Source organism: Myotis daubentonii, chromosome 11 (assembly GCF_963259705.1).
Source record: "Myotis daubentonii chromosome 11, mMyoDau2.1, whole genome shotgun sequence".
Lineage (NCBI taxonomy): Eukaryota > Metazoa > Chordata > Mammalia > Chiroptera > Vespertilionidae > Myotis > Myotis daubentonii.
The window spans coordinates 78812135-78836105 of NC_081850.1; the positions used below are offsets into that span (position 1 = coordinate 78812135).

At 61.4% G+C, this 23971-nt stretch overlaps 1 protein-coding gene across 2 annotated transcripts; it reads right to left on the minus strand.

Moving 5' to 3' along the window:
• Positions 1-1589: 1589 nt before the first annotated feature.
• Positions 1590-17540, minus strand: FAM78A (family with sequence similarity 78 member A). Of its 2 annotated transcripts, XM_059658348.1 has the most exons (3): positions 17021-17540; positions 15332-16419; positions 1590-4376 (listed from the first exon to the last, which is right to left on the minus strand). In XM_059658348.1, exons 2-3 carry the CDS (start codon positions 15652-15654, stop codon positions 3848-3850), a joined length of 852 nt encoding a protein of 283 aa, XP_059514331.1. In that variant the 5' UTR covers positions 15655-16419; positions 17021-17540; the 3' UTR covers positions 1590-3847. The 2 variants fall into 2 exon arrangements, with proteins under 2 accessions (XP_059514331.1, XP_059514333.1); XM_059658350.1 differs by lacking the exons at positions 15332-16419; positions 17021-17540 and adding an exon at positions 7397-7528.
• Positions 17541-23971: the final 6431 nt, after the last annotated feature.

Consider the following 23971-nt stretch of genomic DNA (forward strand, 5'->3'; position numbering starts at 1 on the left):
CTGCCGCAGCTGGCTGGGTCTGGTGTCTGTTTCATCCCAGTCTGGGATTTCTAAATTTAACCTGCTATCAGCCCGAGAGGCTGGAGGCTGGAGGGCTTCCACCGTGAGGAAAGGCCACTAGGAATCCACTTTACTTGCAACCCCTCCCTGCACAGGCCCCTCCCGCCCAAATGTCACCCCATGTGCAGCTGCCATCCTGGTGCCCTTGCTCAGCTGCGTGGCTGCAAGAAGGTGGGGTGCCCGTGCCTCTGGGGCTTTGTCCCGCTGTGACCCAGCTCAGCTTCTCCCGCCGGCGAGGCTTGCACCGTTCCCTGCTCACACTCATGCATGTACACACACCCCCACACGCTCTCTCGCGGGCAGAGCTCAGGAGCCGACTCCACAACCGAAAGCCAAACTGCAACAGTGACTGCACCACCCATGAGCCTTCTGGGCGGAGGGGGGCCAGCGGAGCCTGTTATGCAATTTCCTGCTGCCGTGGCTCCGACCCGGAGGCAGGAGGCAGAAGGCAGGATGCCACTGGGCTCCCGCAGGGTGGGACCCAGAGGAGAAACCCGATCCCTGATGCCCAGTGAATGGGCAATGCCTGGCGGGCAAGCCTATGGCCTGCAGTGGCCGGGCAGCCCTTCCTCAGAGGCAATGCGCCCAGCTCACTGTGGGCAAGAACTGACTACACCCGGGGGCAGGTGGGGGGAGAAAGGTACTTCCTGCCCCGGGAGCCCAGGAGGGAGCGAGCCAAAGGCCTGGGGCCTGCCTGTAACAGTCACTGGGACTGAGCACCCAACGCATGCACCACGGTGTCTGGGCTTTGGGGCCTGAGTTCCAATCCTAGACCTACTCTTCCCACAGGCACAGCCTTGGGCAGCTTCTCCCCTTCCCTCTCCCTCAGTTTCCTCATCTTTGAAATGGGGATCCTGGTAACCCCGGGTGGTCGTGAGGACTCTTAGTTAACACCTGGACACCAACAGCGGGGTGTTCTGGCCCCACCAGCTAGGAGCAGGCTGCTCAGAGAGCCCGTGTCCCATGCAAGGGAGGTGGGGCTCAGCAGGGCTTGGTGTCTCGCCCAGACTCGCCAATGGCTCCAGTCCATGGCCCCCCCCTCAGGCCCACCCCCACTCTATGGCCCCCAAGCCCCCCGCTTCTGCCCTTTCATAGGAAAGTCTGATTAGAAGACGATGAACTGCAGGGCTCAGCATCCGTGCAGCCCCCACCCCCCATCACACACACACACACACACCCCACATCGGCTGCTGGCTGAGGGCCGGGCAGAGCCACCTTCTGGATCCCGTGGCCCAGCAGCTCCCTCCTTACGAGGACAGGTCTGTACACTCACCCCGTTCATGTGGGATTCTACTGTTTGCCAAAAAGCCAAGCTGCCCCCAGCCCTGGCCCCACCCCAAGCCTGCCCCCCTCCTCCCCACAGGGACCAGCCAGGACGCTGGTGAGGACCGAGGTCCGGGATGGCAGCGGTGGCATCGAGTGGCCTGCCCCTCCTGGGGTCCCCCTGGCCCTGAGCACAAGCCGCACAGGTGCCCCCGAATTACGGCACCGGCAACCCCACAATGAAACATCCAGACCCTGGCCAACCCTACTTTAAAATGACACTTTATTTCTCTTTGTGAATATTTTTGTTTTTTTTAAAGGTTCGTTTACATTTTCTTCAAGAGTCTATGCCTCCTGGTAAGTGCACTGGTTTGCTTCACAGTAGTCTCCACGGTCCTTATTGCTGGGCCAGTGTCCATACGGGGGACACAAGGGGACTGGGGACCCGGCCAGAAGCCCGGCCTGTGCTCCCGACAGGAGGGGGGAGCGTCCTCAGGGTCTTGGGCAAGGCCAGGTGGCAGGGAGGGGTTGGGAGTGGGTGAGCAGGGCCAGACATGCAGGGGCCCAGGCAGAGGCAGGGGAGCCGGGCCTGCCCTCCACGGGAAGGCGCTGACCCCAGCCAACAGGCTTGCTCCCCTCCTCCAGGTCCGAGTTGGAGGGATTCTGCCTCCAAACAGCTCAGACCTCCCTGCTGTTCCTTCCACCTCCACCCTCCACCCCAGTGAGAGCCCCTCCGCCAGGGCCCATTCTCCGTTGTAGTTCAAGAAAGACCTGAGTGCAGAGAAGGGCCCTCCACCAGGAGGCCAGGCGGCACCCCGGTCCCTCCCGTCCCAGCCTGCCCTCACCTCGAGGCGGGGCTCACACACCCCCAGGGGAACCAGCAGCTCCGGGGAAGGCTCCCCAAGCACCAAGCGGTTTGCAATCCAGTTGTCCCAGGATAGCTGCGCGCCTGCCAGGAGCGGGGCTCAGGAGGACTGGATGGACGGTGAGCACCCCTGAATAAATACACTGTTACGTGGGTAACGAGGGAGCGAGGACTAGGTGACCGACGCCTCCTGTGTGGTCACTGGGGCTCCTACAAGTGGCTCGTGTGCAGAAATGATCATTTTTCTCAGCTGATGGTTTTCTGTGCTTGATTATTACTAGTTTGAATGCGGGGCCTGGGTGATGGAGCTGTGGGCTTGGCAAGCTTGGAGGAAGGGGGCTTCAGCAGGGCACCCCCCACAGCTCCTGCAAGCAGCCTTCAAGGCAGACATCGCTAAGAAAGCGTGGTGTCCCTGGGGACCGAGTCCTGGGACTCCCGGTGCCCAGACCGAGGGGAGGGTGGCCCTCAAAGGCTGGCACACTGTCCCCGACCAGCCTCCACTGCGCTCCGACGGCGCTCAACCCTGGGCCCTGGTTTACTTCCTAGGGCAGGCTGCGGGCCCAGCAAGCCTGGTGCTCCCTCCATGGCTCCCTCCAGCGCTGTGTTCAGATGTCCCCTGAGAAGGAGCCTGGAGGGCAAGGGGTGCCTTTCCTCTTACCTGCCAACTAGAGCTAAACCTGGGCCCACGTGGCTGCCCCCCCCTCCCCCCGCATTTGAGACCAGTGTGGATGGGAAGGAAAAGGCGCACTGAGTGAGATGTGGGGGCAGACCCCCAGGGGGCGATGGTGCTGGGCACAGAGAGCGGAAATGCCCGGGGCTCCACCCGCAGCTCCCAGGACCCTCCCTCTCTCCATGACTCACGAGCAAGGCAAGGCTGCGGGGAAGAGAGGGGAAGCGAGGAGAGGGCAGCCCCGGCAGAGCCACCTGGACGGGGGACGGGGGACGGAGGAGGTGGGGGTTCCCCCCGGGGCTCTTTAGGCAGCGTATGTCTGTGTTTTTGTTGCTGCTGAAACACAAGAATAAGCCGCTGGTTTTAGGTCTGTGTCCCTGCCCCTGTCCCAAGATGCCCGGGAGGAGGGGCTCAGGGAGTCTCTCTCCTCCGGACCCAACCCCCGCCCCCCCCCCCCACCCCCCGGCAGGAGATGAAAGTCCAGTGGAAGAGAGATCCTGCTTTAGGTCCGTTTCGGTGGTTTTCCTTTCAATTCAGCTTAAGGCAAAAGTTTGGCAAAGCAAGTCTACATAAGGCCGCGTGAGGGAGGGCGGGGGAGGGGGGCGCGTGGGAGGGCCCGGCACCCACGGTCAGTAAGAGCGGGCCTGTCACTCATCAGCTCCCCCTCCTCCCGCCCGCACCTCCTAGAGAGGCGTCTAAAGAAAAAGGGCTGAAAGCAGTTGTGTGGGCGTCTGCTGCAGGTGAATGAAACTGAGGAGAGGAGAGGAGACCCCAGGGGCGGGAGGGCGCACCTGGGGTTCACCTTACTCTGTCCCGCTGGCCCCCCCTCCCCGCGAGGCAGCGGCTCGGAGAGGGCAGAGGCCGTCGGGCAGGCGCACAGTGAGGCCCCGCGGGACAAGGTAGAACGGTTGTATTTTGCTGGATGCTGGGCGTCCCCGTGGGGCTGCTGGAGCGGTCTCATGGCTGGGGTCGCGGCGCCCCGGCGGCTGCTACCGGTGCTTGGGCGGGATCACCACCAGCGGCTGCCCGTACTTGGGCCGCCACATGAGGACCTGAGCGTCGTTGGCATTGGGCTTGACCAGGGCGCTGGGCGGGATGGGCTCGTTCCTGCTCAGGATCTTGGGCTGGTCCTGCGCGATGGGCTCCCGCAGGCGGGCGCGCTGGCCCAGGGGCCGGCTGGGGTTCACCTCGATGCTGAGCTGCATGCGCCAGTGCAGCGTCTGCAGGATGATCATGTCGTTGGTCGAGGTGTTGGCGGCCACCAGCCACGTGGTGAAGCTCTGGTCCCGGTAGATGTTGGTCAGCCTGGCCACGTTGCTCTCGCTGACGGGCACGGCCCACGTGACGCTGGGGTAGAAGTTGTCGTTCATGCTGATGATGAACTTGGAGTCCCTCTTGGTGGGGCCCACGATGGTGCACGTCTCCGTGGTGTTGCCGTACCAGGGGTAGTTCACCCCGTCCGAGTCACTGATGGCCTCGATCTTGCCCTCCAGCAGGTCCGGGAGCTCCCAGCTGGACCTGCGGACGGAAGGCAGTGTGCTCAGCCGGCCGCCCACAGGCCTCCTGCCGCCCCTGCCCGGGGCTCACTCCTGGGGGGCCAGACAGTAAAGAGACATCCGACATCATGGCGGCGAACAGGGGCTCCCCCAGCATCACCCCCCTCAAAACCCACTGTTCGCTTGCATCGTCTCGAATCGGTCTCCCCCTGAAACCACTGCCGTCCCGCCGGCTCCCGGCTGGGCTGCGGGAAGCCCTGGCTGCCCAGCCCGGGGGAATGGGGAACAGGAAGGAATGCCCTGCCCCGCTGTGCCAGCTGCTGTTGGGACGGCCACGTGGGACGTGGCTGAGGCAGAGGCAGAGGCACCGAGAGGCTGGGCCCCTTAGCGCGTCAGGGCGCCTGCACGCAGACGCCGCTGCCCGCCCCTCTGGTCCATGACTTTCTCTTGCTTTAAAGGCCACACTTCAGAGCCCAGTGGCCACGGGTTAGCACATCTGGGATGAATCCTGGCCCCTCCATTGACCAGTGCATGACCTGGGGCAATGCCTGCGCCCTGAGCTTCAGTGCCCTCACCTGTGAAAGGGGGAGCTCCTTCTGGCCCCTCCTCCTAGCACGGGCCTCAGGTGTAGGAACCAGCACCCAGGGCCCTCTGCTTAGGGCAGTGGTTCTCAACCTTCTGGCCCTTTAAATACAGTTCCTCATGTTGTGACCCAACCATAAAATGATTTTCGTTGCTACTTCATAACTGTCATGTTGCTACTGTGATGAATCGTCATGTAAATACCTGATATGCAGGATGGTCTTCGGCGACCCCTGTGAAAGGGTCGTTCGACCGCCAAAGGGGTCGCGACCCACAGGTTGAGAACCGCTGGCTTAGGGGCTGGCCTCTCACCTCCGTGTCTCCTCTCCCTCATGGGAGTCTGGGCTCCCAGGCCCTCCCCCAGGCCACAGCAAGCACCTGAGGCTTCCTGGGACCCAGCTGCCCCTTCCTCCCCTCCTCCCCTTCCTTTCTGCTCATGCCTGCCTAGAAGAGGAAGCACCATGCAGCCGGCATCGCCCCGCCGGGCTGGCCTGGCCGGTCCCTGGAGCAGTAGGATCAAGAAAGCCTAACCAGCCTGTCTCTGCGCTCAGCCCCGCCCCTGGGAGACATCCGCGCTTTGCTGCCCAGCAGCCCGCACTGGGCTTTCGCTGCTAGAGGCTTGGGGCTCAGCCTTCCTGGGGCGGGAGCAGGCAGCCGGGGTGCCCAGAGCTCAGACTCTGGAACCCCACAGGCCTTGCTGCCAGTCTCAGCTGCCCCCTCCCTGGTGGGAGACCCCGTGCAGACACATGTCCCTGCTGGGGTCACTGAGGAAGACAAGAATGTGCCAGCCCAGGGCAGAGCACACAGTAAATGCCCGTAGCTGGTCGCTGCCAGCACCACTGCCGTCACTAATGTTGCTATAACAACGCTCAGCCCGTCCGAGCTGCTCCGAGGACACAGCAGTGTCTGGGAGCCCCCCTTAGGGACGCATCAGCAGTCACGTGCCCCACTGCACAGGTGAGGAGCGCGCAGCCGGCCCGGGCTTTTCCCAAGGTGACCGGGCTAAGCAGTGGCACTCGGACCTGGGCAGCCTGGCATGGTCCAGGGCTGGTTCCGCCCGGGCCCCTGTGATGCCAGCTCAGGACGCTTGGCCCTCAGAGTGCTGCACACCTGCACTTGCCACAGGTGCCCCGGGACCCTGCCTTGCCGGAGCGTCCCTGCTCGCAGCAGCAGCATTTGCGGCAGCCCAGAGGCGGGAAGAGCCAGTGCCCAGGGCGGGTGATGGACAAACCTGTCCATCCACACGATGGAGCGTCATCCAGCCGTAAAAGGAGGGAAATTCTGACCCAACCATCCACCTGCTACAACATGGAGGAGCCCTGAGGACATGATGCTGGGGAGTAAGTGGACACAGAAGGACAGACACTGTGATTCCACACACGGGGTCCCCGGAGGAGTCAGTTCACAGGGACAGGAAGCAGGATGGTCACCGGGGGCTGAGGGTTTGTGTTTAATGGGGACAGAGTTCCCGCTTGGGGTGAAAGCGCTGGAGATGAGTGCGCAGCCATGTGCATATGCTTAATGCCACTGAGTTAAAAATGGCCCAAATGGAACTTTTATGCATATCGCATCACAATAAATAAATGCATCCCTCTATGGAAACGCATCATGCAACGTTCGCAGTTAGCAAAGTTGGGGACGCTATCGGAGGAATGATCACCGACGTGACTTTGCTCGCTTTTGGTTTTCTCCATCTGTCTCCTGTTTGTTTTACTGAAAGTCACACATTAGGATGGCACCTGCCTGGGTAGCCATCTCCTGCCCAGGGCCTTGAGTTCATCTCTCAGAGGGAACCTGGGCAGCAGCTCAAATCACCTCACATTTCTCAAGTGCCCACGGGTCCCCACGATCTCACCGCTCTGCTCTCCCAGCCCCGCCCGCTGCGGCGGAGGCCCGCTTCGAAGGCAGCCGCTCCGTCCGCTCCCAGTGGTTACGTGCGCTTGCAGAAAGAAGGCGGAAAGCAAACTTGCAAAAGGAACTTGGCACTTCCTCGGCCCCCTTTCACTTCCTGAGCTGGCTTGTTTGGGGAGTGGGGACTTCCCAGTATCACCACGGCTTCCCCCTCTGCCTCTGACCCCAAATTCCAAAATGCCTCTCCTCCCCCAGCCCCCAAGGGCTCAAGCCCCTGCTCAGCCAGACAGGTGACGGTCCTCATGAGCTGGCAGCCAGCGTGTCTCGTGGGCTCTTACTCAGAACCAGGGCCAAGGCATCTGTTTCCCAGTCATCGCCAGCCAGCCTGCCTGGCTCTGGTCCCGCGGCGGGTGTGCCCATCGAGGAGGTGGGAGGGAGGGAGGTTAAGGGCACGGCTTCTGGGGGCCACAGGCCAGGCCTGGGTCTAGTCTCAGTCTGGCACAGATCAAGTCACAAATCTCTGAGCTGGGGGTCACCATCGGTCCACTGTGGACAGCCCCGCCCACCTTGCACGGTCTGGGGGTGACCACATGCGTTGGTGTCTGTTACCTGGTACACAGTAAACAGCAATTCGTGGAGACTTCTGGGACCGCCGGAGGGAGGTGTCAGCACTTAGGCTCTGCCGGCCCTGATTTGACCTCACTTGTGGTTTCAGACTCCACGTGCTCTGCAAGGAGTGGATTCCACGCAGTTGGGCCTCCTCTGAGATGTCCTGCTGGTTCTGGAATGACCTTGGGCGTCGAGGCCGACCTTCAGTGCTTTGCCCACAGGGCGGAGTGGGGGCTCGGACCCCGTCCCTGCACACACTGAGCAATACAGTGTCTGACTCGCAGATGCCACCCAAAGGGGTGAGTAAGCAAGGCTCCCAGCACCAGGCCTGGGCACAGGTGCACAACCGACGGATCTGCTTGGGGGTGGGAACATGCCTGCTCCTGCCCCAGGTCCACAGGCCTCGGTCCACCTGCCCCACCACCTGCTCTCCAGCCCCCGGCTGTGCTGGGTCCTTGTAGGTGTAGGAAGGCAAAGGGCAGCAGGGAGTCCAGGCGCCAGACCTCAGCCGCCCTCTGGGTCCCCCATCACATCAGAAAGGGACCCCTCGGCTTCCCTCCACATCCAGCTCCGTCTGCAGTCCCCACCAGCACCCACCCAACGAGAGTTTGCAGAGCACCCGTCACTGACGCTGGCCACAAGCTGGGAGAGAAATGGACAGGGTGCCGCCCTGGTCCGCAGAGATGGAGGGGGCCCCGTGCCCTCCAGCCCCCACCATCCCTGACTCTCCCTCCTGCCTTGAGACAGTCCCCCTTCTCCCTGACCTCACCCCAGCCAGCAGCCCAGGCCTCCCAGCCGCCCCTCGCGCCCCGTGCAGAAGCCTGAGTGATCTTTTAAAAACACACTAATCGCACCATCCCTCCCTCCAACCCTGTCACACCTGCCATGACTCTCCATGGCCCTGAAAGCCGATATCATTGAAGCCCAGGTCCCATGCACCCACGTGTGTGGGCACAAAACACACACACACACTCACACTCACCCTCTGCAGACCCTCTAACCCAGCGGTTCTCAACCTGTGGGTCGCGACCCCTTTGGCGGGCGAACGACCCTTTCACAGGGGTCGCCTAAGACCACCCTGCATATCAGATATTTACATGACGATTCATAACAGTAGCAACATGACAGTTATGAAGTAGCCACGAAAATAATTTTATGGTTGGGTCACAACATGAGGAACTGTATTTAAAGGGCCAGAAGGCTGAGAACCACTGCTCTAACCATTCTCAGTTCCTCTAACACTGTGGTCAGCAAACTGCGGCTCATGAGCCACATGCGGCTCTTTGGCCCCTTGAGTGTGGCTCTTCCTAAGCCTTAGGAGGACCCTAATGAAGTTGATAACTCTGTACCTACCTATATAGTTTAAGTTTAAAAAATTTGGCTCTCAAAAGAAACTTCAATAGTTGTACTGTTGATATTTGGCTCTGTTGACTAATGAGTGTGCCGACCACTGCTAACGGGCCCCCTATCCCCCACCCCCCGTGCTCCTGGGCGGTGCTCCTAGCTCAGCTCTGGAGTCCCCGGGAAGCCCACCCTCACCCTCCCACGAGGCCGATGCCACGCGGTGCTCCTGCTGCTGCTTCCTGGCACACTCACGGGGGATGAAATAATCACACGGTCATTGTTGAGGATCTCGGGAGGCAGGGCCAGACCTCAGATTTACGCTGGAGCCACGGGTCCCTCACCCGAAGCTGCACTGCTGGTGCGTCCCTTACACATACAGAAACATAGACACAGAGATGTCCACACACATGCACATAGGTGCGCGCGCACACAGCTCTGAGCAGCACGCCTGACGGAGAACGCGGGTCTGAAGGGGTTACAGCAAGACCTTCCCTGGAGCTGGAGAAGGGGTTGAGGCTGCCTGGGCCACAAGGGCTGGAGGGTCACCCTGTGGCTCCAGGCCCAGCCCCCCGTCCCAGCAGCCCCAGTGCAAGGCCTCTCAGGAGAGGGCAGAGGAAGCCAGGGAGGCCTGAGGCCCAGGGTGTGCGGGGGGCCCTCCGGGGACCACGGGGCACACCCCTGGCTCCTGCAGACCCAGCCAGCAGGGTGGTGAGCCTGGGGGCCCCTCCCCGTGGGTGTGGGCGGGACTCTGACTGTGGACCCAGCCCCCTAGGCCTCAGCAGTGAGCCGACTTCCTGTCTCTTCACCGGGGTCCTGTGCACACACCTCCTGCATTGATTTCCTTCAAATCAATCACTTTTTAAAAAACTCAACTAAACTTTTCCTAAGGAATACCTTTGAAATAACAAATATGCTAAATACATATCGATATATTTTTTCTCATACATATTAAAATAAATGTGTTGCTTTAAATTCAAGTGGCACTAAGCTGATACTAGTCTCACAGGAGGACGGAGGCCGCAGCCCGGGGCCACCCAACTCCTGCCGGCTGGTTTCTGGGCCCTGGCTTGGGCCCGACGGGCACCCAGGGATGGTCTCGCCTCGTCCTCAAGAAAACAGTTGGACAATTTGCAAAAAGTTCAAATTCTGCAAATTTTTGCAATTTTACAGAAACCGAGGCCCAAAAGCCCCCCTAAAGCCAGAGTGGGACCCCGGTTTCCTGACTTTTGCCCCAGGCGGGTGGGCACCCACCAGGCTGGCCCCCCACCAAACGGGTCACAGACACCTGCTCTCTGGGGGAGGGGCTGCAGTGCCCCCCTCTCCCCACCTGCCCTGGGTCCCCAAACACTAGCCCCACGCTGCCCTGCGCGCCTCTCCACCCAGGCCACGCGGGCCCCGGGCCCAACAGGAAGGAATAGACCAACGGCGCCTGTTTAACTTCAGTTCTTAGTCGTAAAAGCTGTGCTTTTTTTTTTTTTTTTTTTTAAGTGCCAGCTGCAGAGAAGTGCACAAAGTGAGAAACGAAAGCGTCTCTTCTGCGCTGTCCGCCCTCTCCGAGGTAGGTTACCCGCTGGTAAACATCCTTCTAGACCCGTGGTTCTCCACCTTCCTAAGGCCGCGACCCTTTAATACAGGTCCTCATGTTGTGGTGACCCCCAACCATAAAATTATTTTCATTGCTACTTCATTACTGTCATTTTGCTACTGTTATGAATCGTCATGTAAATATCTGATATGCAGGATGTATTTTCATTGTTACAAATTGAACATAAAGCACAGTGATTAATCACAAAAACAATATGTAGTTATATATATGTTTTCCGATGGTCTTAGGCGACCCCTGTGAAAGGGTCATTCGACCCCCAAACGGGTTGCGACCCACAGGTTGAGAACCGCTGTTCTAGACCTTTCTCTCACACACACACACACACACACACACACACACACACACAGTCTACGTCCCCATTGTCACGACGTCTTTTTAATGAAAAATGGCTCCCTAGGTCTTTTACAGCTTATTTCCAATGCCATCTAGAATCCGATCGTTTTCCCTCCTGGGAGCCACCATAGTCCACTTACTGATCTTTTTCATTTTACCCAGATCCGATCCGCAAAAACATGGACGTGTGTTTAATTTATTTCCCTGATCATGGCGCTGCCTTCACGCACGTCTCCCCGGACAGCCAGCCTTTGTTTGGGGCCCTCGGTGGTGAGGGTTGGGGGGATCCCGCGGCCAGGGCTGGCAGGGGGAGTTCTCTTTGGCCGGGCAGTCCCCCGCCACTTCCGCCCACCCCAAAGCCTGGAAACGAGGACTTCCCTCTCCCACCCACGCCGCCCGCCCTCAGCCAGGCCCAGCAGCCGGGGGAGGCCACCTTCCGGCCGCAGGGAGGAAGCAGCATCCTCGATTGTTCTGTGCGGGCCCCTGGCGCAGGCCCGGCTGCAGGAAGAGGCCCTGTGGTCACCGGCCGTCCCTCGGCCGTCCCAGACCCGCTGGAGCGGCAAGCTTCCTTGGGCAGTGGCTTCAGGCCTCGGGCTGGCTCCTCCTCAGATGAGGTCCTTGGAAAGTAACAGAGAGGAGAGGGAGCAGGCCCCGCCGCTCCAGCGCTCCAGCGCCCCAGCCCCAGCCCCCAGGCCGCAGGCCCTTCCTGCCCGCTCACCCTGAGGCAGCCCCTGCCGCTCCCCCTTCTGGCTGGAAAGACCCTCACTCGTCTCACCGTCCAGGGCGCTCACACTGTAGACGGGTGCGTGAAACCCAACCCCGAGAGGAGGCGGCCGCAGCGACAACACAGTACAGCCATCTTTATGCTGACGCTGCCAGCGTTGCCATTAATAATTAATCACCAGCAGTTATGACATTGACAGCTACCACGGATCCAGCCTTCCTGCCCCAGGCGCTGTGCTAGGTGCTCGCAATGCCTCCCCTCACGTAACCCTCACCACCCCTGCGTGAGGGAAGGCCTGTTCTCCCCACTTCACGGATGGGAACGGTGAGGCTCAGAAAGGTTGAGAGACTGGCCCAAGGTCGCAGCGCCAGTGAATGGCGGAGCTGGGCCACACCCTGCTGCTCTCCTCCCCTCCCCCCGGGTCTGCCCTTTGGCAGAACCCAGAGCCAGAACCGAACCAGGCCCTTGGCCATAGGCGTGGGCCAGATTCCCGTGGGGGCTCCAGAGAGGGGCAAACTGGGGACGATGTGAAGCGTCTCCCACACAGGCGAGGAACTGTGACTTGTCACTCAGAAGACTGTGCCAGCTGACAGGTGGCGGTTGAGGAATTGCGGGGGACGGGGCTGTGGAGGCAGGTGTCTCCAACAGTTTGGGGTGAGGCGGAGGGAGGCTTTGAAAGCAATGTGGGTTGGACCCAAAACCATATAGCATCCCCTCAGGCTGGCTCGGAGAAGCTCAGCGTTGTGTGGCTGTCTGTGGGAGTCACACTATTGTCCCCTTCAAACATTTCAGACCCAGATTGTCATTCTAAAAAGTTCCCCTGGATTAGAGGTTAATCTCCAGCAGGGATAATGTTGGGGGGTATTAACAGGTTTTGGTTAAGTATTTGGAATTATTTTGAGTACAAGCCCATGTGTACCAGGCCCGCCTCAGGCCACGGAAGCCCAGTGTGTGGCTTTCACTTGAATGATTCAAATTGCCTGGGTCTCGTCCGGGGGTTCTCCACCAGCAGTGGCTTCGCACCCCTCCCAGGGACAGCGGCCGTGTCTGGAGACACTTTTGGTTGTTGCAACAGGGCTTTGGGGGGCTGCTGTCATCGAGCAGGTGGAACCCAGGGGCTCTGGACCACGTCCTACGACGCACAGCGCAGCCTCTGGTCCCGGGGGAGCCAGGGGGCAGTTCTGGGCAGCGGGAGGCCCCTGGTCAGCCCGCCGGCTCCTCCCTCCTCACTCTCATGTCGCGGGTCTTAAAGACATGAAGAGTCGCTGGGGGTCAGGGAGATGGATGGGAAGGGTGTTTGCGTCACACTCACACTCAGGCCTTCTCCAAGCCAGCCCTTCCCGTTCCCAGCGGCTCCGGCTCAGAACAGCCGCGATATTCGGTGATTCTTAAAACAATTTTGTTGATTAATAGTAAGTCCAGCAGCTTCCAACTCAGCGTTTCAGCCCCGGGGCATCACCTACACGAACCATCACAGCAGCCGATAACAGCGCTGAACCCTCAAGCCCTGGCGTCACCACTGGTCAGTCGTTCCAACCCCAGGGTCTGAGCCCATGAAGGACACGACCCCCCCAGGGAGCCTTAAACCCTGCCCCTCCCCCCGGGATCAGGAGCCCAGGAGGGCGGGACGCCGACACAGGGGGTCCTGACCAACAGAGGGGCCCTAAGGAGACAGGACGGACCAAAGGAAGCAGGAAGGCAGCCAGGAAGCCCGCCGTCAGCCCCTTGGAAACGCCAGTCGCTCACGACTATTTCAAAACTTGTAGAAGTCGGGGAGTTGCCCTGTGTCACAAGAGGAAGGCCGGGGCCAGGGAGAAGACTCACTGCAAGGGTTGCTTATGTCGGTCGGCGTTCTGCTTTCAGCCACGATGTTCAACTCCTTACAGATGCGGTCGCTGCCTCCCCATCAGAAAATCACCCAAATTACCATCACAGGAATCACGTTCGAGGCGAAGGCCCTTGCCCTGAGTATTGTGCCGGGGGCTTGGCGTGCTGCCGACCGCTTGCCAAGCGTCTCCCATCATTCTCGCAATGAGCCATGGCGAAGGGCTAGGACCCCCGTTTGCAGAGGAAGAAACCAGTGGTCAGAGTGGCTCAGGTCACACCCTGGAAAGCGCAGAGCCTGGACGGCCGCCCAGGGCAGGGTGACTGCAGCTGAGGTGCGCCCTGGGCTCCCCACCCAGGAGGCAAGGCTGGCACAGGAAGAGAGAGGTCCTCTCGGGTCTCCTGGCTCGGGCCGGCCTCCAGCCGGTGCCTGGGCGCCGCCAGAGCCGCCGCACGGGGGCAAGGCCTGGAGGACTGGAAACCCTGTGCACAGATGGGAAGGCTGAGGCTCTGAGCCAGGCCTGTGCCCTCCCGCCGCACATCACATCACACCCCGTTCTCCCTCCTGGCGCCCGCACCCTCCCTGCGCTGAAGGGCCCCTGCCTACCCGACCCCAGAGCCTGGCCTGAGGCCCTGGAACCCCTTTGTCCGCCAGTTGCCCGGATGCCTCGCAAAGCCCTGAAGGCTTCTTAGGAAAGGCTCACACCAAATAGCTGAGGCTCACGTTTCCCTCTGGAATGGGAAGTCGGCCCCCGGCCTGGATTAAGGGCCGCTTTCGGGAATTAAAGGGCTTGGGCGTGGAAACAAGTTGGCGGAGGATCGTGAGTGTCCGTCTAGATAGGCCTCATCGGGCGATCGTGGTTACGCCCTCGTCTAAGTTTGGCTGTGTCCCGTTTCCCTTATAACTCAGTCAGTGGTGCAGCAGCCGGAGCACTTGGTGTCCCCCCATCCCCATGCCCTCCCTACCCCCCTCTAATCTCAGGCGGCCCAGGATGTTCCCAAACAGCCCAAAGTCCTGCTCCTGGGCGCCTCGTCCTCACTGCAGACCCGGGTGCTGCACAGAACGGACGCTGGGAGAGGGGCTGCGGGAGAGCGGCCGGGCAGCTCCCTCGGAGAGGCCCCCGGGCCCCGGACACGGCTATTGTCCCCCCCTGCCTGAGGCTGGCTCTTCAGGTGAAGTCCACCACTGCTCTCCACTCGCAGGATGACCACCTGGGACCAGGGAACATGCCAGAAAAGCAGCCCAGGGCCCCGTCCTGCCCCGAGATTTCCGCTATCCTGGAGGCCAGGTTGGAGAGAGAGGCCAGAGGGCTCCTCTCAGCTGTCAGGGCCCCGCTGGGGCCTGAAACTGATGTCCACCTAAGTGGCCTCCCGCCTTGGAGAGAAAAAATGTGACCCCACGAAGCAAACCTGGTCCCTAAAACCGGCCCCGTCCTCTCAAACACACCACGGGTAACAGCGAAGCACCCCCTCCCCCCGCCCAAAGCCGAGGCGCGCCTGAAGGCCCCAGAGACCGGTTCCGACCCAGCCACACGGCTCTGGGCAGAGAACTCAGGCGGCTCCAGGCGCCCAGCTCCTTCCCTGAGCGGCCGCCACGTGGGCTCCCAGGGCCGGAGCCTGGGGCCCAGCGGCAGCCTCTGCTGGTCCGGACAACACGCTTGCTTTGTCAAAGAGGCGCCTGATGGAATTCCCTCTGCTTTTGATTGGTTGGTTGGTTGATTTTAAAGAGAGAGAGAGGAAGGAAGAGAGAGAGAAATCAATTGGTTGTTCCAATTATTTATGCATTCACTGGTTGCGGGAATCAGACCCACAACCTCGGTGTATCAGGACGACTCTCTAACCCCTGAGCTACCCAGCCAGGGCTCCTCTGCTTTCTCGGCAACCTCAGGGGGCAGGGGAGGAAGAGGATCCAAGAGCCACGAGCCCAATCTGAGGCAACACGCAAGCCCTCTAGGAGGTCACGTGGCCAAGGAGGACTCAGAGGTCCCTTCTGGACATGCCTAAAGCCCCCCTCTGCCCCTGGTGAGGTCCTGACCCCTCACCCCAGACAATCAAGCTCCACACCCAAGCAGCCCCCCGAAGCTCGCTCCTGAACAGTACTCACATGCCCTGCTCCCCGTACTGGTTGTAGAACTCCATGTGGCTGCACGCCTGGATCCAGCCCACTACCCAGGTCTCCTTCCTGGGGATGGGCGGCATGACCACCTGGGCCGAGGCACGGAAGTGGGGTGTCCGGTAGCGGAGCACCACGCTGGAGGACTCGTCGATGCTGGTGGGGACGGGGTCGATGGAGGCTTTCACGTCAATCACCGTGATGCCTTCCCGGAAGATTCTGGTTTTGCCCCCGATGCTCTGAATACAGCCCATGGCACACAGGACCGCTCTGAGCTCCAGGGAAGGCCAGCAGTCCCAGAGGAAACTGGGCATTGAAAGGAAGGAAGCCGCGGGACCCAGGGCAGACAGCACTGCTCTCCCAACTTCAGGTCTCCTTCAGCTCTCCAGACCGATATCCATAGGATAGAAAACTCAATGGGCAGGGGGCGCGTGCATATCACACCTCAGGCCTGTTTATAAATAAAGGCTTTGCTGCATTTCAAGGGTCCCGGGCTCTTCTCGCAGTGGACAAAAATCACCGATATTCTTTGGGTTAAAAAAAGGAAAGTTTGGGTATTAGTGGATAATCATGTTCAGACATCCAGCCCTGCCGGGCCTCCACGCGGGAAACGCAGCTGCGAGACGCTCCCTGAAGTCTTCGGGGGAGAAGGCGACACGGGGACACATAAATAAGGCAGGCCCGTCCCGTCCGCCCGGCGCGGCGCGGCCGCCACCCTCGCTGCAGAAGCGCGACTTCCTGCCCTCTGCCTTCCGCGCGCTCGGGACACTCGCCCGGCCCCTCGCCCCGCGGGCCGAATCAATGGGAGGGCAGTTTCTGTTCAGGCGCCGGAGGTCCCGGCTCCCTCGAGGGCGAGCGCCGACCCGCGGCTTCCTGCAGGCGAGCGCCGGGCTCTGGCCGCCCGCGAGGTCCCCGTGGAGCGCGGCGCGCGGCGCGGGTCCTGGTCGGCGCCCACGGGAGGCGCGAGCCGACGCCCCGATGCGGGCGCGGCGCTTTCCCTCGTCGCTGTCGCCGCCCGCCGTTGGGGGCTCCCCGGCTGCGCTGGAGCCGCCGCCTCGGTCGCCGCCGCCTCCGAGGACCTGGTGGGAAGTGGAAGGGACAGGGCGTCAAGGCCCGCCCCGAAGTTGAGCCTAACTTTGCCGCGGGGGGCGCGGGGGGCAACGACGCGTGTGCACAGGGCGCGGGCTCGGGGCTGACAGCGCAGCTCTGGGCGGTCTCCCCGGAGGCGGCCCCCCGCCCTGCCGCCCGCCCCGTCAGTGGCCGCCGCACGACCGCGCGCTCCAGCGAATAATCGCCGCCCGTGACATCTCCGCTGACACCATCCCGGCCCGAGGACGGGGCGGGGGGGGGGGGAGGGGGGCGGCCAGCACTGCAGTGGGCCGCGTGGACTTGCCGGCCCTGGCACCGCGCCCACCGCCTCGCCACCCGCTCCCTTCCCCAGCCCGTCCCCCCGGCCCCCGGAGGGCGCAGTGCCACCCCCGCAGGCCGGTCTGAGCGGGCGCGCGCCCCTTCCCGGGCCGGGATCCCCCGACTCTTGGAGGGCACAGTGCCCTAGCCCCGCCGCATCTGTCCGCCCTCGTCAGCCGCGAGTGGCCCCGAATCCCCGCGCGCTGGGCACACTCGCAGCCGCGGGGGAACTTAGGCGCGCACGCCCCCACCCGGGCGGCGCCGGCGACTCACCTGCCCCTGGGGCCAATCCGCGAGCCCCGGCCGCCGCCCTCCGGCCGCCCCTGACCCCGCCGCGGGCACGTCCTCCGGGCGCCCCTACCCCCTGCCCCGGGCAGTGTCCTTTGGCTCTATTGGGGTCTGGGGCCGGCGTGGGCGCTCCTGGCCCCCACGTCCTCCTAGCTCGGGGGCACTGGGGGGCGAGGGGGCGGAGGGCTGAGGCTCGGGGCGCTCTCGCCCCCACCCCAAGCGCCTCCCTTATTTTATGATCATCGTGAGCCTGCAGTCGCCACTCAGCCCCGCCGCCGCGCCGCACCGCCCGGCGCGCCCCGCGCTGCCTCGCTCCGCTGCAGCATCGGAAAGGCAACCAGGTCAAACTTTGCAGAAACTCAGCCCCTACGCCGGCCTGGCCCCGCGTCCGCTTGCAGCCGCCGGCGGGAGCGCCGCGCACGCAGGCACCGCCGCCCGCTCGCCGGCCCCGCGGGGATGCAGGTCCGCAGGCGGCGGCGGCGGCGAGCGCCGCCTCCTCCTCGCCGCCCGCCCTGCTCTCCACCCTCGCGCCCCACACGCCTCCCGCCTTCCCCCTGGTAATCCTCTCCCCCTCTCCCGCCTCTCTCCCCCTGCAGCTGCCAGGAGAGCGGAGCCTTTCCTTGCATAAACGACATTTCCTTTTGGGCAAGCCCAGGGGATTGTGGGTAGTGTAGTTCGGCCTGTGTCTCGGGTCCAGGTGGCTGCTCCCTATGCCCTTTGAACTCGCAGGCTTTGGGGGCGCAGGGCCCACAGAGAAACGTCGCGCTGCCCTGATATTCCTGGCCCGGAAGGGCCGCGACTGGTTGAGGCCAGGGCCGGGGCTGTGGGAGGCTCCAGGGCCAGGCAGGTTCGAGATGGAGATGGACACGTCTAGGGAAAGCCTCCCTGTGCCCCTCCCTCTGTGCTGGGCCTCTGGGCACCTGACAGGCGGGCAAGCCTGTTGGACCCCAGTTGTGACAGGTGCTGGACCCCATCAGCATCTGTGCAGGAGAACTCTTCTGTGTACTTCACAGAGCAGGCGCCCAAGCTGGGAGCCTGGGAGACTTGCCAAGCGGCCCGACTGAGACTGGGGCCTGGTGGTCTGGGTACGGAAGTTCAAAAGGGCATTTGACCCTGATCGTGGGGAGGGAGGCGTTGGGGACAGCGGTGATCCTCTCTGAGCGCCCTCACACCGTTAGCCTCACCCTCACCGTGCAGCCACCCAGGGAGAGCGGGTGGTTTGTGGCATCGGAAAACCTTGCAGCCACATTAGAGCTGCTTCCTCCCCCATGACTCTGACTCCCAAAGGTGCCCGCAGCCGGGCCCAGGGCAGGCGGTTCTGCCGTTCCCGGTGCGGTGCGTGCCAGTGAGGGCAGGGGCCAGAGGGGCAGGGACTTCCGCCACGTTGAGGTCTCTTTGATGAGCGACCAGCCAGGCTGAGGGGTCCATCAAATACCAGCGGCAGCACAGGCCACAGGAAGTGTGCAGATATACCCAGCCGCACCCCCGCTCTCACCTGCTCGCTGCCATGGGCCCTCCCTGAGCCTAGCGTGGGCAGCACCCCGACAGCAGAGGCCTCCTCAGGACTGTGTACACTTCCGTTTCCCAGAAGAAGCGTTCCCTGGCCGCCCAACCCACCGCACCCTGCACTCGTGGCCTCCACAGGACACTCTACCCCAGGGACTCACTACAGCCATCCACGCCTCCTTTGTCATCACATCGGTTATGCAGTTTAGTTTACATATGTTAACCTTTGGGGTATCCATCTCAGCTCCCACACCATCGGCCCCAGGGCCTGGAGCGGAGCAGACCTCATTAGCCAGGAAGCCCCTCACGGGAGGGGCTGTCCTGGTGACCAGGACGTGAGTGCTCTGTGAACGTGCTGAGCTGCACGTCTTTCAGGTTTGACATAAGAAGGACAGAGGCCAGGACCCTGACCTGCTCACTACGTGGTCAAGGCCCCGAGGATGATTTTCTGGGGACCCGTCCCCTGGGTACCCGTCGGAAGGGATGTTACTCCCTGTGGCCCTGGTCTTGGCCTGGGTTTGTGATGATAATGATCAAGTCCCCACTGTGTGTTAGGTGCTGCCTGAGTGAGCATTGTCTCCTGTATCCTTCACCTTGACCCCAGGAGGTGAGCTGTACAGACCGACAGACCTAGGGGTCAGGGGACAGTGGCATTTTTCAAGTCTGAATCCCCACCCAGATCTGGCCAAGCCTAAAGCCCACTCATGTCCTCCTCCCGGCACCACCTCAGCCCCTCTGAGCCAGGAAGGAACGGATTCTGGAAAGCTTTGTCTCTGAAAGTCGCATGGGATGAGAGTGAGGACAAAATCAAAGAGCCCTTGGCCTCGGCCCCAGAACCTCCCCTTTCTCATCGCCCATCATGTGATGCTTCGTCTTGGGCTTGTTTGCGGGTGAGTTCTGCAGGGAGGTGGCCCAGGCCATGTCGGCCTGGCTCAGCTACCCACTGGCTCCCCCAGAGCCAGCTCTGACAGGTAGAGGGTCTGAAAGGCTCAGCTCACGTGGGCATCCCCTGGCCCAGCTCCTGAGGGGCCCTCCAAGGTTCTGGCTGCTTCCCCAGCCCCCCTGCCACACACACACCTGCCCGCCTCCCCACGCCGCCCTTCTTCCTGCTCAGCATTTCCTGGAGCTTTGGGTGTTGGGCACAGACCCGCAGCTGTCTCCGCATCTGCAGGAGGCCCAGGAGGCATCCGCACGAGTGTGAACTGCTGGCTTCTGCACAACAGGACAGGGACCTTTGTCCAAGAGGTGCCCAATGCCAGAGGGACACTCACAGTGCCCCCAGGCCCCCAGGCCCCCCAGACTCCTCTGCGGTGACATCACCAGTGCAAGGGGGAGAGGAGGGTCCGAAGGCGCAGCCCAGCCCCTCCCAGAGATGGTGGACTCGGTGTGGCCCCGGGAGCCAGCGTGTTGTCAGTGGGACAAGGGCCCTCAGCCCCCGGCTTTTGCCCAGTGTTGGCTGGATGCCCGCTATGTGCTGGGCCCTCAGAGCCACTGGGGACACCGGCAGGGCCAGGACAGACGACGAGAGTGGCCCCCAGGCACTTGCATCCCCATGGGCCAGAGAGACATCCAGGGATGACTCCGGGCATGAGAAAAGAGGTGTTCATTAACATAAATAACAAATGGGCACAATTTCGTGCTCGAACAGTTACGGGTCAGTGTCGATTGCTTCGCCGGGACGTTAGTGCAGGCGCCCGTTGTTCTGATGTGCATGTGTCCAGTGTTGAGCTCGGGGGGAGGTGGGTGATGACGGATGCCTGGCCCAGGGGTCGAGGTGGGCAGGCAGTGAGTGAGCGATTCGAGCAGCGGTTCTCAACCTGTGGGTCGCGACCCCTTTGGCGGGTGAACGACCCTTTCACAGGGGTCGCCTAAGACCATCCTGCATATCAGATATTTACATGACGAGTCATAACAGTAGCAACATGACAGTTATGAAGTAGCAACGCAAATAATGTTATGGTTGGGTCACCACATGAGGAACTGTAAAGGGCCAGAAGATTGAGAACCACTGGATTAGAGGGAGGAAGAGTGAATGCATGTGTGTGAATGAATGATGGTGTGAGAGTGTGTGTGTGTCTCTGTGTGTCAGGGTGTATGTGACAGTTGACAGTTGTGTGTAACTATGTGTGGAGTGTGTCTAAGTAAGTCTGAGTGCCCATGAGTATGTGTGTGTGTGTGTGTGTGTCTGTCTATGAAGGCATATGTGTGTCCGTGTGGGAGTGTGTGAGGTGTGCCGGGGTGTGAGTGACCAGACGTGGTGTGGGTGTAGATGTGTGAGTGGGGCATGTTGTGTATGACAGTGCATGTGTGAGGGTCTGTATGCATGTGTTAGAGTGTTCTGGTTATGTGAGTGAGCGTGTGGGTGTGAATGAGCACGATGGGTGTGTCCGTGAGGGTATATGCGTGTGTGTGCCTGGGGAAGGGTGAGTTTGTGTCCATGTGGATGTGCGGATGTGTGCGTGGTGGTGGGTGTAGGTGAGCACGTTTGTGGGTGTGAGTAGGTGTGATATGTGAGTGTATGTGTGAGTGTGTGCGTCTGTGCAGGTAGGTGTGTGGGTGGTGGTTTCGGGCGGGGGGGGGGGGTCTTCAAGACGCCTGCTGGATGGAGAGTCCCAGGCCGGTGGGAGCCGGTGAGGGGTGGCTTGTCTGGCCTGGTGCACAGGGCGGTCCCCTGGGAACCATCCCCTCCGACCTCAGGACTCTCTGTCCCTTGGCCCGGCGGCCCCATCCGAGCCTCCAGAGCTACAGTTCTGAGTGTGAAGTGCCCTCTTCCTCCCACGGCCTCGTGTCCCCAGAGGAGGGGCTGACCCAGCGGCGCCAAGGTCAGGCGGCAGGAGCTGGAGTGCGCAGGGTGCAGCCCTCCTCAGGCCGTCCCCCCCCCCCCCCCCCCCGCGCCGCCTCCCCCAACCCAGCCTCGTGGGGGTGACGACCGACCGGCGTGCAGGCTGCGCGGGAGGACGCGGTCGCCCCCCCCCCCACTCACGGCCTGCGCGCTCCGCACCCCCACGCGCCCCGCCACCGGGAAGGGGGAAGGCGAGTGGGCAGGTGGGTGCCGGCCTGGCCTCGGTGCGGGTGCGGGTGCGGCACTGGGAGTTCTCCAAGGTGCTAAAATAAACCCCGCGAAGGATCAGATTTCCCGACCAAAATAACTCCGGAGCAGCCGTGGAAATATAGCTGAGCGAGCCACGGGGCGGGAGCACCTGGGGTGGGAGGTGGCGATGAAAATGCTTTTCACGGGGCTCCCTCTGCACCCTGGCAGGGGGCCCTGCGCGGTCCTCCCTCCCTCCCCTCCCGCCAGCTGTACTGACCCCAGGCCTCTGCCCAGAGGGGAGCATCTCACCCGCTCCCCTCCCCTCCCCTTCCCTTCTGGGATGTTGCCCCAAATGGCTGGCCTCCTGGTGGCCATGAGTCTGATGGCAAGGTTTGTCCAAGACAGCCGTGGGCAAACTGCGGCCCGCGGGCCGGATCCGGCCAGTTTGAAATGAATAAAACTAAAACAAAAAAAAAAGACCGTACCCTTTTATGTAATGATGTTTACTTTGAATTTATATTAGTTCACACAAACACTCCATCCATGCTTTTGTTCCAGCCCTCCGGTCCAGTTTAAGAACCCATTGTGGCCCTCGAGTCAAAAAGTTTGCCCACCCCTAGTCCAAGACCTTGACTCCAGAATCAGACAGCCATTCGTTCAATACATGTATGTTTATGGAGAGAGGACGCAGGCCGAGGAAGAGCTCACCGGACTGCCGGAGAGAACCCCCTGGCTCTGAGCTCCGATGTCCGCGCCCGTGCAATGGGGCGTCACGCCCCCTGTGCGGTTGGCGATGGCTCAGGGACACGCAGCCGCTCCGGGTCTGGCACAGAGCCCGTGCGACGGACAGGCGGGGGATCCAGGTGCGAGGAGTAGCAGTAAATCTGTCTCACACACTAAAGACAACAAGGAACACCTGTCGGCAATGTACAAGCTGCTCTCGGTCCCAGAAGCCACCGGGAAACCTCTCCTGCTCTCAAGGAAGAGGCTGTGTACCCACGTGGCCAGGGACAAGGGCTCCAGGCTGAGACCGGAGCCCGACTCCTGGTCTCCTCTTACCTGGCAGACTCCACTCCGCACTGCGCCCCTCTCTTGCTAGAACAGGGGGGCTGTGTGGGCCACGGCAGGTGGTACAATGATGGGGGCACAGGTGGGCTGCAGGCATGGGGCCACCTCAGTCACCTTTGCACGTCCCGCTGGTCCTTGCATGGGGGAGCGAGTGAGTGAGTGACAGGTGAGCGGCAAGCAGGCGGGGACCAGCCAGCCCAGGCCCCCGCTCTGACCTTCACCAGCTGTGTGGCCTCACAGGTGATGTCCCCCACTTCGTGTGCTCTTCACCATCTCTGACATGGGACCCGTGTGGCTGGACTTGGTCTGACATCTGGAAGTATCCACAGCCCGGCCATGTTCTCCCAAATCTGGGCAGTGCGGCGTCGGGTCTCCGCGGGACGCATCTGAGCACGCTGTTTTGTTTTTAAATATATTTTTATTGATTTCAGAGAGGAAGGGAGAGGGAGAGAGAGGTAGAAACATCAGTGATGAGAAAGAAGCATTGATTGGCTGCCTCCTGCACGCCCCCTACTGGGAATCGAGCCGGCAACCCCAGGCATGTGCCCTGACCGGGAATTGAACTCGGACCCTTCAGTCCGCAGGCCAACGCTCCATCCACTGAGCCACACCAGCTAGGGCTGAGCTACTTTCTTTATATTCTGCTTCAGGGCACAGGGACGTATTGTGAGGGTGGCCGCGCCAGAATAGCGTTGAATAGTCACAGAACGGAAACAACCTACATGTCCAATGACAGAGGGTTGCTTACAGAAACCACAGCCCATCCTCATGACAAACAGCCATTGGAAAGTCATCGGTTGTCATGGAAACATGGCCAGATTTATATTTGTTACGTGGAAAGGGAAGGTTATTTTTTTAAGGGCATATAACACGTTTTTTAAATGCATATTTATGTGTGTGTGTATATATGATATACACAGATGCAATTTGTTTAATGTGTTATTTCTGGTTATTGAAGTCATACTTGATATGACTTTATCAAGCAGAATATGATGAAAGTAGCTCAGCCCTACTTGATGGTTGTAAGTATCAAGTATTGGGACTGAGACAGGTGAGAAGCCCTTGGTCACCTGACCACGAAACGCAGGGCAATGGAGGCAACCTCCCCGGGCAGGTCCATTCCCAGCCGGTGAACTGCGTCCCCCTCGCATGGAAACCAAGCCTGGCTGCCATTCCACGGCACTGAAGCCAGATTCATGAGTGATTTTTAAAAAAGGCCAGCCTGCCCGCCTCATGAGCTCATGAGCGGCTGCCACAGAGGGGCGGGGCCGGGCCTGGTCCCAGAGGCCCGAGAGGATGCTGTCCTGACGTCACTCACTCCATCTGGTGCC